General features: G+C 35.5%; 1 protein-coding gene across 1 annotated transcript; it reads right to left on the bottom strand.

Annotated features, from left to right (window-relative positions):
* Positions 1-4,319: 4,319 nt before the first annotated feature.
* On the bottom strand, positions 4,320-10,186 carry LOC131929587 (uridylate-specific endoribonuclease-like). Its single transcript, XM_059285870.1, has 6 exons — positions 10,075-10,186; positions 8,050-8,172; positions 7,252-7,396; positions 6,846-7,045; positions 5,711-5,940; positions 4,320-4,598 (listed from the first exon to the last, which is right to left on the bottom strand). Exons 1-6 carry the CDS (start codon positions 10,148-10,150, stop codon positions 4,380-4,382), a joined length of 993 nt encoding a protein of 330 aa, XP_059141853.1. The 5' UTR covers positions 10,151-10,186; the 3' UTR covers positions 4,320-4,379.
* Between the last annotated feature and the right edge of the window lie 5,047 nt (positions 10,187-15,233).

Raw genomic sequence — 15,233 nt, 5'->3', positions numbered from 1 at the left:
GGATGGATGGATGGATGAATGAATGTATGGATGAATGTGTGTCCGGGCTTTAAGTCGTATCTCCTCCTCAACGAAGCAATATCGATGACTAGTTCCAAAAGCAATTATGTTAAGCAAGCTACGAGAATGAGCATAGGCCATAAAAATTCCGGGTTTCTTTCATGTATTTCCCGGAAAAGCCAAAAAACCTCGAACAAATGCAGTTTTTGGCCCATATCTCGGCAACCAGACCACTTAGCGACTTGAAACATGTACCAATCGATTCCTGCCATAATTTAGAACAATATTGCCGAAGAAAGTTTTCAAAAATATCCTCTCGTTTAGTCACAAATTTTAAAATTACATAAACACCTACAAACCGATCGTTCTTCTAGCTTGAACGCACCCCAGCATTATACGTCAGAGCTATTTTTAGATAACATAAGGAAATTGCGCATTAATGTCACTAGACTTTTTAATTAACTTGTTTTTTCAGTAGGCCTAGAGTTGCATGACTAAAAAATATTCCGCACTACATGAACACGAAAAAATGTGCGTATAATAGCGCGGTAAATAGTATTTATTGTTGTAAATTTTAATTAATTCTTTAACAATAAATTAAGCATCCATTTAAGTCAAATTTTATTTCAGATTGAATTGTCATAAGGTATTGACCCACGTGCCAAGTTTGAGAGGAATTTAACGTTGAGAAGAGGTCGAAATTTCAGACAGACAGATGAATAGGCAAAAGAAGTAAGTATATAAAAACCTTGTAAAATCAAGGGAAATAAACATGTTCTTGAAAGTTAAAAGTATTTAAGGAATGTAATATTAAATTAACTAAAGATGTAATAACTAATCGTGATTCAAATACATATAATCTTTTGAATGTGTTAAAAAGTTTTATGAATCTATTACATTTTGTTTATAATTCTTTCAAAATAAAATAAAATTTTTATTTTAGTTTAAAAACAAAAACATTTGCTTTTGTAAAATAGTTATCTGTAAATAAATCTTGAATTATTGTAACAACATGATCATAGTGACAATTATTTCTGTACACAAAATACTTCTTTTCTCAAAAAGCTAATATTATTTTGGTATGAAAAAAAATCGTGCTAAAAATCGAGATTTTTAAAAATCTCGACGTTTTACATTCCCTGAGTCGGAAAAACATAGTTTTGCAATTTTGTCCGCATGTCTGTGTGTGTATGTGTGTCTGTGAACACGATAATTTGAGTACCGTTACAGCTAGATTGATCAAATTTCATATATAAGAATTTTATCAAATTTGTAGTTCTGTTTCAACTTTTCAGCGATTTCCGATAAATAGAAGTGGAACTTACTCTACTTTCAATTTTTCAGATAGATAAATGAAATTTCACATGTAAGTAAAAGATCTAGTTTTGTGCCTTCTGTTAAATTTTGAGCAATTTCCGTTTAACGGACGTTTAAGTCATTAAAAATCATGTCTATATCCCGAGTTGCCATCCGCCGTAGCAGGGGCGGAACTACAGTGCCGCCAGACCCCGCAATGCGGGGGGGGGGGGGGGGGGGCACGCCATTTAGGGGCCCACAGCCGACCATAATCAATTTTTTTATTGTTAAAAATAAATTAATTTTCGTTCATTTTTGACTTGATTGTTTTTTTTTTATAAAAAAGATTACCGTAGCTGCAGTTGGATTATCTTGATTCTATAGACACCACCCCACGCTCTTGTATATTCTCTTTCCCTTTGTTTTTAAACCACTCTGAAAGCCGTCCTCTTTCTCCTACAATCAAACTTATCAAAGATAAACAAACGTTCAAGCCACTTGCATGACTTATTTCCCTCTTTAAAATAGTCAAATAGAGGTGCTCATAAGCTCCTTGTAATAGATTTGTACTAAACAAATTAAAAAGCAATCATTTCTCTGAATTATTATTTTTTATTAAGTACTTAAAGAATGACACTGTATAAAAAGGAAAAGTATTTAAAATTAATAATATAAATACAAAAATCATAAAAACAAACATAACACGAGACACCATTACTTATACAAAGCTTTCATGGCTTATATTCTTTTGAAGGTTAAAAGGTCTTATAGCAGAGATAAAATAAAACCGATTTTCACAGAACACACTAATGCAAAACTTTCAAAATTATGTTAAAAAATGTGATGTTGATGTACTTGTTTTAATTGCAAATAAAAGTATTTAAAAAAAAAAAAAAAACTAATGCACTTACACACATGAAATTTTGTTGTAATTTGTTTTAATTTAAAAAAAAACTTGTTTTTATTAAAACCCGAACAGGCCTGCATTGGCAATGAGTATACTGTGTTCGTATTTTGTGTTGGTATATATATATATATATATCTAATATATAAAGCTCAGTTCTGTATGTAATGCATTTGTATGTCGTTGGAATTGTACGATTTTAAGTGTTAGAAAAATTATCGTGCGCATTTGTCTAAATTTATGAGCTAAAAAATTACTATTGAAAGTGTTGGGAAATAATTTTCATTTTTCAAATTATAGTAATAATTGTCGGCATGTTCATTAAACACAAGTTTTAAAAAAAATATCATCTTTTACAAAAATTCTAATTATGTCTTTATTTAGTCCTATAGCACTTACTTCCTTTTGATAAATTAGGAAAAACACAATTACTTCCCTTTATAAAACCACTGCATTCCGTGAAAATAATTTACTTTTTAATTACTTTGTTTTGGTGTTGGGAAAAAAATAATTACATAATTAGCGGGGATTGATCAAGTGCAAATGTTGTAGGTATTTTACGGATAAGCTTGGAGTATTAAAATTGTTTATGAAATTGAAACAGGCGCGTTCGTTTAAGTGAGTGCAAAAGACTATGAATAAGTTGGGGTACTATAGTCGTTCATTAAGCTAAAACAGGTGATTCCGCCCCGGGCGTTTATGTTCGCGTTAGTGTTTTCTTTGTGTTTAGGTGGGTTTGCGTTAGTGGTTGCGTTTTAATTTGGTTCGTTTTTGTTCTTTCTTTTTTCGTTTTTGTTTGTGTTTTTTTTTTGTTTGGGTTTGTATTTGTGTTTTTGGTTGGTTTTGCGTTTGGATTTGGTTTGTTTTCGTTTGCTTTTTTCGTTGATTTTTTTTTGTTGGTATTGGTGTTTGTGGTTGGGTTTGTTGTTAGGTTTTTGTTTTCGTTTGCTTTTTTGTTTGTTTTTTCTTTGTGTTTGTATTGGTGTTTGTGGGTGTGGTTGTGTTTGTTGTTAAGTTTTTGTTTTCGTTTGTATTTGTAATTGTGTTAGCGTTATGTTTGCGTTTTGTTGTTTTGGTTTTGGTTGGTTGTGGTTTGGGTGGGCAATGCCGGGTTTATGATGATTACTAAACACACAGGTAATGGTCTTTAACAGAAAGGTTTTTCACAGAAGCCAGAGCAGGGCCTGGCCGGGACGGCTAGTATATATATATATATATATATATATATATATATATATATATATATATATATATATATATATATATATTTATAATGAGGGGGGGGGGGGGCCTAAAAAATTTTTTTTGCAGGGTGGCCTTTTTTTCTAGTTCCGCCACTGCGCCGTAGTGTTATATAAGAATACAAGCCGACCTGTGGCGTATCATATGCAGCTATTTAGTTTTTTTTTTTCTACTTTTCAGTAATTCAAAATTTGTGAATTCGACAGTACCAATACTGCCACTGAAAATATTTGCTTTAAAACACTATCAGTAGGTCGTTAAGGACGATACCCCCCCCCTTTCCACCAACCCCTACCCTACCCTACACCCCCCCCCCCCCCCCCCCGTGAAAGCAGCCTCCTCTTAGTTACCTCCCCTAAGTTTAAAATCGTTTCAAACCAAATTATCTGCCCCTTACAGCCGTCACTGAACCCGGCTCTACGATTGTAACCCTTTAGCGTGAACCACAGCTAACTAGACCATGTGGGGGTGGGGTGGTAGGGATATGCCTAGAGAGGAAGAGAGGGGGCTGCTAGGCGCGCTTACAGCTTGGTGTTTTCTATGGTCTCCGAGAAGAGAATTATATATATAGAATTTGAGAAAGTTTATGGGAGATCACTCCTGTTTTATTTTTAAAGTTTTGATATTACGTGGCATGTGTGAAAAACAAATACAATAAACAGCTGTCAGTAAATTACAACAAACAGGACAATTATGACATGGCTAGTTAATAAGTATGACACAAATATTAAACACACGTATTTATTAGCAAACATTTACATAGTCCTTGTGTACCAATTTATTGAATAACGGCGAAAATGTTAAGAAGATAAACGTACAGCACACATCAACCTTTTTAGATAGAAGAAAGTTATTAAAAATGATTTAACAAACACAATTATTAGTAAAGATTTACATAGTGCTATCGTACTAGTTTATTTAACGACTCTAGACTGAATTAAGCAGAGACGTAGGCCGTGGCGATGTGTCCATCTTTGCTGTAGGAAACTATCCTGACGGGACTTCCGTTGAGGGAGATGTTGCAGACGCCCCCGGGGTGGGACAGGAAACAAAGGGAGTAAATGGCCAGCTCAAACTCGGGGCTTACACCGATGAAAAAACTGCCCAAAGTTTTCACTCTGTTGTCCCATGAGAAGGCGGCACCTATGATGGACGGCTGGGGAAAACAAGAAAAAATAAACACCTATGATGGACGGCTGAGGAAAACAACAAAAAATAAACACCTATGATGGACGGCTGGGGAAAACAAGAAAAAATAAACACCTATGATGGACGGCTGAGGAAACAAGATAAAATAAACACCTATGATGGATGGCTGGGGAAAACAACAAAAAATAAACACCTATGATGGATGGTTGGGGAAAACAACAAAAAAGTAAACACCTATGATGGACGGCTGAGGGAACAAGAAAAAATAAACACCTATGATGGATGGCTAGGGAAAACAACAAAAAATAAACACCTATGATGGACGACTGAGGGAACAAGAAAAAATAAACACCTATGATGGATGGCTAGGGAAAACAGGAAAAAATAAACACCTACGATGGACGGCTAAGGAAAACAACAAAAAATAAACACCTATGATGGACGGTTGAGGAAAACAAGAAAAAATAAACACCTATGATGGACGGCTGAGGAAAACAAGAAAAAATAAACACCTATGGTGGACGGCTGAGGAAAAAAAAACACCTATAATGGACGGCTGAGGAAAATAAGAAAAAATTAATTCCCTATTCTCCATTGTTTTTTTCATAGAAACGATGGTCATACTTTATTTTAAATTTTAAAGTATATATATTAATGTTTTGCTTAATACGACTGATTTTTATTATTTTTCAAATAGTTAACACAATTATGTAAATGTTCTAAATGTTTTAAATGTGTCAAAAAATCAAGAACTGTTTTAGATTTGATGTACAACGGAAAAAATTGTAAATCCACTGGCTGAGGGAAACAAAAAAAAAATTCGTATTTCATAGTTGTTTTTTTTTCAAGATTTAGAAATGAGGTTCATAGTTTTATTTATTTTTAAGTGCATATTTATATCTTTTTTGTTTAATCTGAGTCATAATTGAAAAAAAAAAGAATTTTTTTTTTAAATAATGTAAAAAAAGTTCTAGAATCTCATTTTTAAATTAAAAAACGCAACAGAGGTAGAGCCTGTATCAACGATTATTGTTTTTTTCTTCTTATAAAACTAGATCTACATACAATGTAAATCAGCATGAATTTCGCTACCTCCAACTAATTTCGAATACAACTTACATTAGCCTGAGACACATATCCGAAGTAGTTCAAGGTCCCAGCCTTCTCCTTCTGGTAGAAAGACACCCAGTTGTGGAAGCCGTTGACCGTTTTCCTGTCCTTATATTCCCCCACCATCATGTGTTCGAACCCGCACGTGTCTAGAGTGGTGCCTTTACGGTTCCGTGAGTAAAGGTTAAACCAAAGTTTCTTCAAGGTTGTTCTCAGCGCCGCCTTGTTTTTTACAATACCTGGGGTAAAAGTGATTTATTTATACTTCTATGTTAAAAGAGGACGAAATTGCCTAGCGGTAGAGCGCTAGACTGCTAACCCAAAAGTCTCGAGTTCGAATCCAGTTTCAATTCAGTAGAACGTGCCTGAATTCATCCAGCTCTGATAGGTAACCTACTCACGTTAGGGAGAGTAAAGTCAGCTGGGTATAGTGCTGACCACACTATCTCTTCATTATGCCGAAGGGACAGAAATAGGTGAACTCTACTTCACCTGTCCTATGGACTGTCAGGCTCGAAAGGTGAACTTTTTTTTTTTTACATTACTGCTATGTAAACTCTTATAGTGGACTAACTTACAGCTGACAAACTTAGCGCAAAACGTTAACTATTGCAAATCATTGGTACCAAAAGGTACCAGTTTTTCAGGTATTCTGGGGTCAAGAAAACACACAATAATTACTTTTAGCTCAAGTAAAAATGAAAATCCTAGTAATTTAAAAAAAACATATTATCTATAATAAGACCAAATAATTACTCTAATGACAGTTTAAAAAAATCTATTGATTTATTCTAAGACAAGAATAAGAATAAGGTAATGGCGTGGTCGGATAGTAGAGGCTACGACTGCTAATCCAAATTTCTCAGGTTCAAATCCTTGACTTAAGTGCATCCAGCTCTGACGGGCACCAAACTTACATTAGTATATCAAAGCCAGCTTGGCATAACACTGTCTACACTATCGCCTTGTATGCCAAGGTCACTAAAAAAGATGAACTCTACTTTATTTGTCACATGGATCTTGGGCACACATGAGAAAAGATGATGATGATTGTAACATTAATCCTGCCCCAGAAAACGGGCTCTAAATTAAAAGCTTACACAGGACAGTGAAAGTTAATTTGTATTTACATTAGAGTTATTACCCCTGCAAGTGAGATAATTGAGTAGTTTCTCCATGACTTTAGTGGCCAGGATGGCGTCTAAAAAGGCGTTGTCTTCAGCAAGTTCAGCTGTTGTGGCAGTCTCTCTGGCACCTTTGACTGGATCGTAGTTGTTCATCAGATTTGACAGCAGCTTGTAGGTGCCAGATCCAAGTTTAGCCTCATTCACATAGGTAAACAATCTAAGTAGTAACAAGGATTAAAGGTATAAATTAACATATATGACAAATGGTATGTACCCGTGTTCGTACTAGTATTAGTGTAGCTATAAAGTATCAAGGCTAAAAAAAAAAAGAAAATAACTACATAGAAATATAGAAAAATATAAAATATATGTTTGAAAGTACGACGCTTTATTCATTTATTTATTAGAATGAATTACGCCTACTTTTCAGTTGAGTTGTCAGTCTTTGTGCCATCTGGCACTTTGGTTTGGTAGTTGACAGTGACATCAGACGATGACAGCCTGTTGACATCGCTGGCCCATAATTCCTCTGACACAGCTGTCAGATTCGAACAGCTTCTTGCTCGCCCTACATGATGTTAGAACAGAATTATAAACAGCTTTAAAAACAGCTTTATAAACCAACTCAAAGTGTTTATTGGGGCGGCGTGGCTAAGCGGTAGAGCGCTATACTGCTAACACGAGAGTCTCGAGTTTGAATTATGATTCAAGTCAATAGAACTTCCATGAGTCCCAGAGGCTTAGCGACCCATCCCGGACAAACCTTCAATTTGGCATCCCCCTATTTTTTATGTTTATAATTCAAACTGCAGCTAAATGAGCTTTTATTTGTTTTTTTTCAACCCATTTTGGCGCCCCTAGGGTCGGCCCCCGGGGACATATATAACCACCCCCCATCCCCCTTCGCTACGCCTCTGAGTTCACCCAGCTTTGATGGGTTCCCAAATCACGCTAGGGAAAGTAAATGCGGCTTGGGGCTGTTCTTGACCACACTGTCCCTTCAAATGCTCAAGTCATAGAAACATGAACTCAACTACACTTGATCCATGAAATTTCAGGTTCTAAAAATGAATTGTACTTTAACTTTACTTTTGTTACTGACCCAACTTATCTACTTAAAAAAAAAAAAAACTACGTATAAACATTTAGACGATTAAGTAATAAAAATAAAAATAACATAAATGTTACTGTTGTGAAATCAATGCTAAGGTAAAGACTTACCACCAGTAGTAGAACACCATGTCGTATAATCAGCACAGCAGTCTTTGAACTTGATACAGGCAGAGTTGCACTGACAGGGTGTAGTGGCGTTTCTGGTAGAACCACATCTGTTCTGGCATGTGGCTGGAACATTATGAACCAAATGATTTAATTACGAAGAGCAGAGTTTCTTTCAGGCATCTCTTCGGGGGGGGGGGGGGGGGGGGAGGAAGAAAGTCTAACGCCCCCCGAACGAAATGGAGTTTATATAGAAAATATATACTTTTACCAGTGTCAAATGTTTATTTGAAATTCATACACACGTATTATTTGAGAATAGAATATGAATGTATGTGTGGTTAATTGTCCTTTAAAAACGTTTGAATAGCACACACAAAGTGCTGAAAAGTGTATTTTTTTCATAATAAATAATAAACTATACATCTTAAAGCTAATGATTTAAAGTGAATAGAATATACGTTAAATAAACTTTTATATAACCGACTCCTGTTTTTAAAGCAAAGATTTCAAGCTTGACCTATTAAATTTCGGAATTTTATTCAACATTTGTTGTGTTTTCAATTAGTTTGTAATAACTTAGCATATCATGAATGTACTTAAAAGTACGGCTAAACTAATAATGATCCCTACCCACGCTATTTATACATGCACGTGCTTTTAACACCGAGTTGAAACTTCCTTCTGACTAGTGACTGAACGTATTTCTTTTGATGAAGATCACTTATACTTGAGTGGAGTGTCGGTCACTTGGTCACACTTGACCTAGCTCTCGGACGCCAGTTTTGTATTTATATTTAGATCAATGGAGATGCAAGTTGGTCAATGTATTTAAAGACAATCAGAAAATTTTGCCGATTTTAGCGAAAATCTATGTAATCAAATTATGAAGCCCTTGACAAGAGTCTCTATTCTGTATACCTTTCTCTCTCTCTCTTTCTTTCTCTCTCTCTCTCCCTCTCTCTCTCTATATATATACATATATATATATATATATATAGATAGATATATATAGATATATTTAGATATATATGCATATATATATATATATATATATATATATATATATATATATATATATATATATATATATATATATTAGTGTGTATATATATACATATGTATTTAGTGTATGTAAGCCCTTTACAAGAGTCTCTATTCTGTATACCTCTCTCTCTCTCTCTTTCTTTCTCTCTAACTCTCCCTCTCTCTCTCTCTCTCTCTCTCTATATATATATATATATATATATATATAGATAGATAGATAGATATATATATAGATATATTTAGATATATATGCATATATATATATATATATATATATATATATATATATATATTAGTGTGTATAGATATACATATGTATTTAGTGTATGTAAGCCCTTTACAAGAGTCTCTATTCTGTATACCTCTCTCTCTCTCTCTTTCTTTCTCTCTAACTCTCCCTCTCTCTCTCTCTCTCTCTCTCTCTCTATATATATATATATATATATATAGATAGATAGATAGATATATATATAGATATATTTAGATATATATGCATATATATATATATATATATATATATATATATATATTAGTGTGTATAGATATACATATGTATTTAGTGTATGTAATATATATATATATATATATATATATATATATATATATATATATATATATATATATATATATATATATATATATACAAACACACTTAATGCACTTTAGTTACATAGAACAAATTAACAACGCGCCACACCTAACTATACACAACACACAAAACACAACACAAAAAACACAACACACAAGAACACACTCATAACACAACATATACAATTCACACAACACACATCACACCCGGCAAATATGTATGTAAAAAATGTGTTCGTCTGCTCTGAGCCTCTAAAATTGGTTACAACGCCGCTATGTAAACAAAGAAAAAGCTGTGTTAATTCTATTTAAACAAGCATGGCACGGTCAGGCTAAATACCGCTACGGAACTAAAACAACGTTAGTGAACATGAAATTAAATCCTTCACTTACCGTTTTCTGCGAAAACAACACGTGACACAATAAAAGTCATCTGCAGGAAGAGAAACAACACAGTACTGGGGGTCATAGTGTGAGCAGTAGAGAGGATGTCACGTGGTCCAGCTCACTCAACAGGAACATGCACTCACATAACACGGAGAGCCGCTGTTTAAATAGTGTAGCGCTTAACTTTCCCTGAATAGCTTCCCCTGCCAATCCCCTACGTGCTTTGGTCTACATGTGTGTCCAGAATTCGGGAGTTACCTCATCTTGCTTGTAGACAAAAAAATGAGACGGCTAGTAAAATGTGGAATACGTATTAAAACTAGGAAGTTTCAGCGATCCAATCCCGTGTAATTTTGTAACTAGACGTAACACACATCTGCCTAGCTAACAGTTTCTTTCAAGCATCGTCAAGCAAGTTCATCCCACACCCCCAAATAAAATATATGTATATAGAAAATATATTATTTTACCAGTGATACCCCCTCTCTCCTGCCAACAGTTTCAAGTCCCTAGAAAAATGTCTAAAATAATTAATACTAGAGAAATCGAGCCCCATAGATCTCATCACATACAGCGCTCAGTTAAGGGGTTACGTTATACATATACCTTGTGGTAATAAAGTTTTTCTGTTGGATGTTTTAAAAAAAGTATTTTATATTTTCACATTGAACTATAACAAACGAGCCGGCCCGCGGCATAACATACGCCGCTATTTAGTTTTTGTTTTTCTACTTTTCAGTAATTCATAATTTGTGAATTTGACAGTACCAACGCTGCCACTGGAAATATTTCTTTAAAACACTATACGTAGCTCGTTAAGAACCATACCCCCCTTAGTTTTAAACTAAATTATCTGCCCCTAATAGTCGTCACATAACCCGTCTCTGCTTGTAAACATTTAGAGTGAACACAGCTTACTAAGACCATGTAGGGGTGGGAGGTAGGGAGCGCGTTTACAGCTTGTTTTCTAGCGTCTCCCAGAAGAGAATTATATATACGAGCCGGCCCGCGGCATAACATACGCCGCTATTTAGTTGTTTCTAATTTTCAATAATTCATAATTTGTGAATTCGACAGTACCAACGCTAACACTGAAAATATTTCTTTAAAACACAATAAGTAGCTCGTTAAGGACCATAACCCCCCCCTTCCTTTCCTCCCCCCTCCCCCCCCCCCCCCCCCTACGTTTAAAATCGTTGGCTCTGCTTGTAAACATTTAGAGTGAACACAGCTCACTAAAACCATGTAGGGGTGGGGAGGTAGGGAGAGCGTTTGCAGCTTGTTTTCTAACGGCTCGAAGAAGAGAATTATATATATAGATAGATAGGGGGGGGGGATGTGAATAAAAAACTTGTAATGGTATTGATATGCTAATTAATGTGGGAGGAATTATTATTTATGACACGTTTTTTTTTTTTTTACATTTCATGTTATGTGAAGCTTTTTTCTATTTGATAAAAATTGTTTTTTAAGCTGGAAAATGTAGAAATTTAATAGTTTAAGTAAAAAATGTATAAAGTTGATAAAAGCAGATATTGAAAATATACATTTAAAAAATAAATTAGTCTGTACTTCTATATTTACATAATCATTGTAACATAGTACCTTCACATTTTTCGCATTATCGATTTTGAAAATTAAACATTAATTTGCTTTTGTTAACCAAGACGCCATTATTTGTTGTTATACTCATCCGGTGAATAATTTGATTCGTAACATTGAAAGTGTTTATTTTACAACATCGCTATTCTACAATCTAGCCTGAAATGCTACCTTGCCACTGTTCATATAATTTGTTATTGAATGAGTTAAAATAAAATGTTAAAAGTTTAAGCTATTCTGGAAATTCTTCGAATTGTTAGTTTTAAAATAATATTTTTCAAACAAACGAAAACGTGAAATGAAACCACATTCCACCTCAAATCTATAGATGTTGGCTATTGGTTTAACGATGTTTCATAAAAAATTGATTTCAAATAAGCCAGGTTTAATGTAAGCTACTCAAAAAAAAATATAAAACATTTTTTTTAAATGTCTAGCAATCAATAGCTACTTTATTTAAAACATAAGTTTCTATATAGGCCTACACGTTTTTTAAAATTAAAAAATAAAAATAAACCGTCACTAAAAATATCCTTGGTAAATCAGTACATTTTAAAACGTCGGTATGCATTGCTTTAATAAAAGTGTAGGTCCACACAAAATAAATACGTTTTGGTTACTTAAAACCAAATGATTACGAAATATCGAGTGAAATATGGTAATGTGTGTATTCTATTGTCATTGAGCATGGTATGGTTGATACCAATGTTTAGCTTCTCTCCAGAATAATAATAAATATAATAAGTAAATAAATGGCAGGACTTCAGTTTGCATGTCATCTATGCAAATAACCGTCTTTTTAAGGACGTATACTGTAAGCTGACGGCCTTGAGTCTTGCTGGGTTGAAAGTGGCTTTAATGTTAACTTTACTTTTGATCAGTGTTTCTTTCAGGCACTTCTCCCCCCCCCCCCCACCATGAAGGAAATGAAATTTATATAAAAAATACATACTTTTACCAGTGTCCGCCCTCCCCCCCCCAAATAAATAAATATCAAGTGCCTCCCCCCCCCCCCAAAAAAAATTCTGAAAGAAACACTGCTTTTGATACCATCAATCTGAGACTGATTGTGTGCTATGCTGTCCTTGATTTTGAAGAGCTCTATCTTTAATTCAGAAAAAATTCTAGGCCAGTGATATACACAATTTACATTTACTTTCTCCGACTGGAGTCTGGTGTTCAAACCAAACAGGACTAAAGCCGCTTCCACTTGTTTTAATATTCAGGTAAATTGTCTAGAACAGTTGAATTCAGGCGAGTTTACTATGAATAATAGAATTATTGATAATATCCACTTGTATCCTTTGTGCTGTATTGGTTACCAATGTTTCTTTCTGAGTTGTTTCTTCGGGGAAGCACTTAATATTTTCGTGGGGGAGGGGGGGGACACTGGTAAAAGTATGTTTTCTATAAAAATTCCATTTTGTTCGGGGGGGGGGGGGGACGGTAGACTGTCTTCGGGGGGGGGGGGGGGGGGGCTCCGAAGAGATGCCTGGAAGAAACTCTGGCAGTTACTGAAGAATTGCATTATTAAACAGTGCTAGTGTATATATGGCTCCGTACTCTAAATAGACCATTGGGTGATTGCGCATTGGAAAACCCAAGCACAAAGCCTGGGCCCTAAGTTGAGAAGAGCCAGATGTTGCCCATGTATCAGGCCCTGTATCTCCACACAGCTCATGGACCCAAGGGATAGGGAATGTTAGTGTATCTAGATGTTAATACCGTGCATACAGTTTTAAAGAATGCTATATTTAGTCTAGGTACTAACAGTGTGTCAAACCCTACAATCATAACTCGTAACTTATATTGAGACCAGAGGCGTAGCAACCCTTCCCGGGGCCCGGGGATAAACTTTCAATGTGCCCCCCCCCCCCGGAACAAACTTTCAATTTGTCCCCCCCCCCCTCCTAGGAACAGACTTTCAATTTGGCGCCACACCACCATATATTTTTTTTATATTTATAATGCAAAACTGCAGATAAAATGAGCTTTTATTTTTTTTTCCAACCCATTTTGGCGCCCCCTAGGGTCGGCGCCCGGGGACATATGTATCCCCCGCCACCCCCTCACTACGCCTCTGATTGAGGCCAAATATGAGGGTAGTAATAAAGATTTAACCAATACATTCATATCAACCCGCATATCTTCCTCACTGGTGGTTCGATATTGAACTCGCTTTTGCAAGGGAATAAACACTATAATAGCGGAATAGAATGAGAATAATATTAAAAGTAATTTTAATCTGACAGAGTGTTAAGCGGGCTGTTGTATGCATATACATTCTCAGTAGATAAATAGGTTATATGACAATAGGGTTTGAACAATTGAGAATATTTACATTTCTGGTGTCTAAAATAAACTCGTTACGCTTGTGGGTCGAACTCGGCTTTAAATTGACAATAGCTTCACCTTTCCTGCTCGTCTTTATCACCTCACCCTTACTATCATTTGCATCTTCCTTGCCAAACCATGAGTCCTTCCAGCATTACCTATCCCGTTATCCTCATCCTTCCAGCATCACCTATCCTATTATCCTCATCCTTGCAGAAACTTCATCCTCATCCTTCCAGTATCACAAATCCCATTATCCTCATCTTTCCAGTATCACCTATCCCATTATCCTCATCCTTGCAGAAACCCCATCCTCATCCTTCCAGTATCACATATCCCATTATCCTCATCTTTCCAGCATGACCTATACCATCCTTAGATTTTATGCGCATGTTTCTATCGACTTTTGGGCGATTTCCGGTAAAAAGAAGTGGTACTTAACTGTATTCCATATCAACCATCCTTGATGATACGCATCTTTATTTCGTCTACAAATCTCTTTATTCACTTTGCATCAAACATTATCCTTATCCATGCTTACCTCTTCACATTATCCTCACACCCTCTGATTGACCTCCACTTTTCTCCTCAACATCTTCCTTTCCTGACATCTAACACCGTCCTCAAAATCCTCATTGCCTGACATATAACACCATCCTCATCTTCTTTGCCCCAACCATCCATTAACATCCTCCTTGCATACATATAACAATCCTCATCACAACTTTACGAGCGTAGAGTGGCCTAGCGGTAGAGCGCTAGACTGCTTATCCGCAAGTCTCGAGTACGAATCCGGTTTCAAGCCAGTAGGACGTTCCTGAGTCCACCCAGGTTTTGATGGATACCTGACTCACGTTATTGAAAGTTTGCTGGGGAAGTGCTGAGCTCACCATCCTTTCATATGCCGAGGTCGAGAAACATCAACTCCACTTCATCAGCTAAGTCTGAAGAGGTATCTTTAATTTTTTTTTTACACTACTTTAACCTTTCTTATCTACTATGCTTCCCTTTCCAATTTTCCCTTCCCCATCCCTATCACCCTCTTGCTCACCCATAGCGACGAATCAATCAATGTAATAAAGTATACAACAAGCAAACTTACGTGGCTTCAAACACACTAACCAGACCTATACCGCGTTTACACTTGCGACATGTATACTAAACATGTCCAGAAAAAAAACACCTAAAAATGTGTTGTGTGAAAACATGTTCCTCAAGTAACATGTTTA

The sequence above is a fragment of the Physella acuta genome, unplaced genomic scaffold, assembly GCF_028476545.2.
Source record: "Physella acuta isolate Inbredline_101_S28 unplaced genomic scaffold, ASM2847654v3 ptg001653l, whole genome shotgun sequence".
Classification (NCBI taxonomy): Eukaryota; Metazoa; Mollusca; class Gastropoda; family Physidae; genus Physella; species Physella acuta.
The sequence above is the reverse complement of the archived record's forward strand: the minus strand, read 5'-3'. Positions and strand labels throughout refer to the sequence as shown.

What these genes read in the sequence shown, in the direction of transcription:
- LOC131929587 (XM_059285870.1), bottom strand. Translation starts at nt 10,150, where the DNA reads ATGACCCCCAGTACTGTGTTGTTTCTCTTCCTGCAGATGACTTTTATT. An exon ending in TGTTGTTTTCGCAGAAAACG is followed by an intron (nt 8,173 to 10,074) that starts GTAAGTGAAGGA and finishes ATAATGTTCCAG; the next exon opens with CCACATGCCAGAACAGATGT. An exon ending in CAATTATCTCACTTGCAGGG is followed by an intron (nt 5,941 to 6,845) that starts GTAATAACTCTA and finishes CTTTTACCCCAG; the next exon opens with GTATTGTAAAAAACAAGGCG.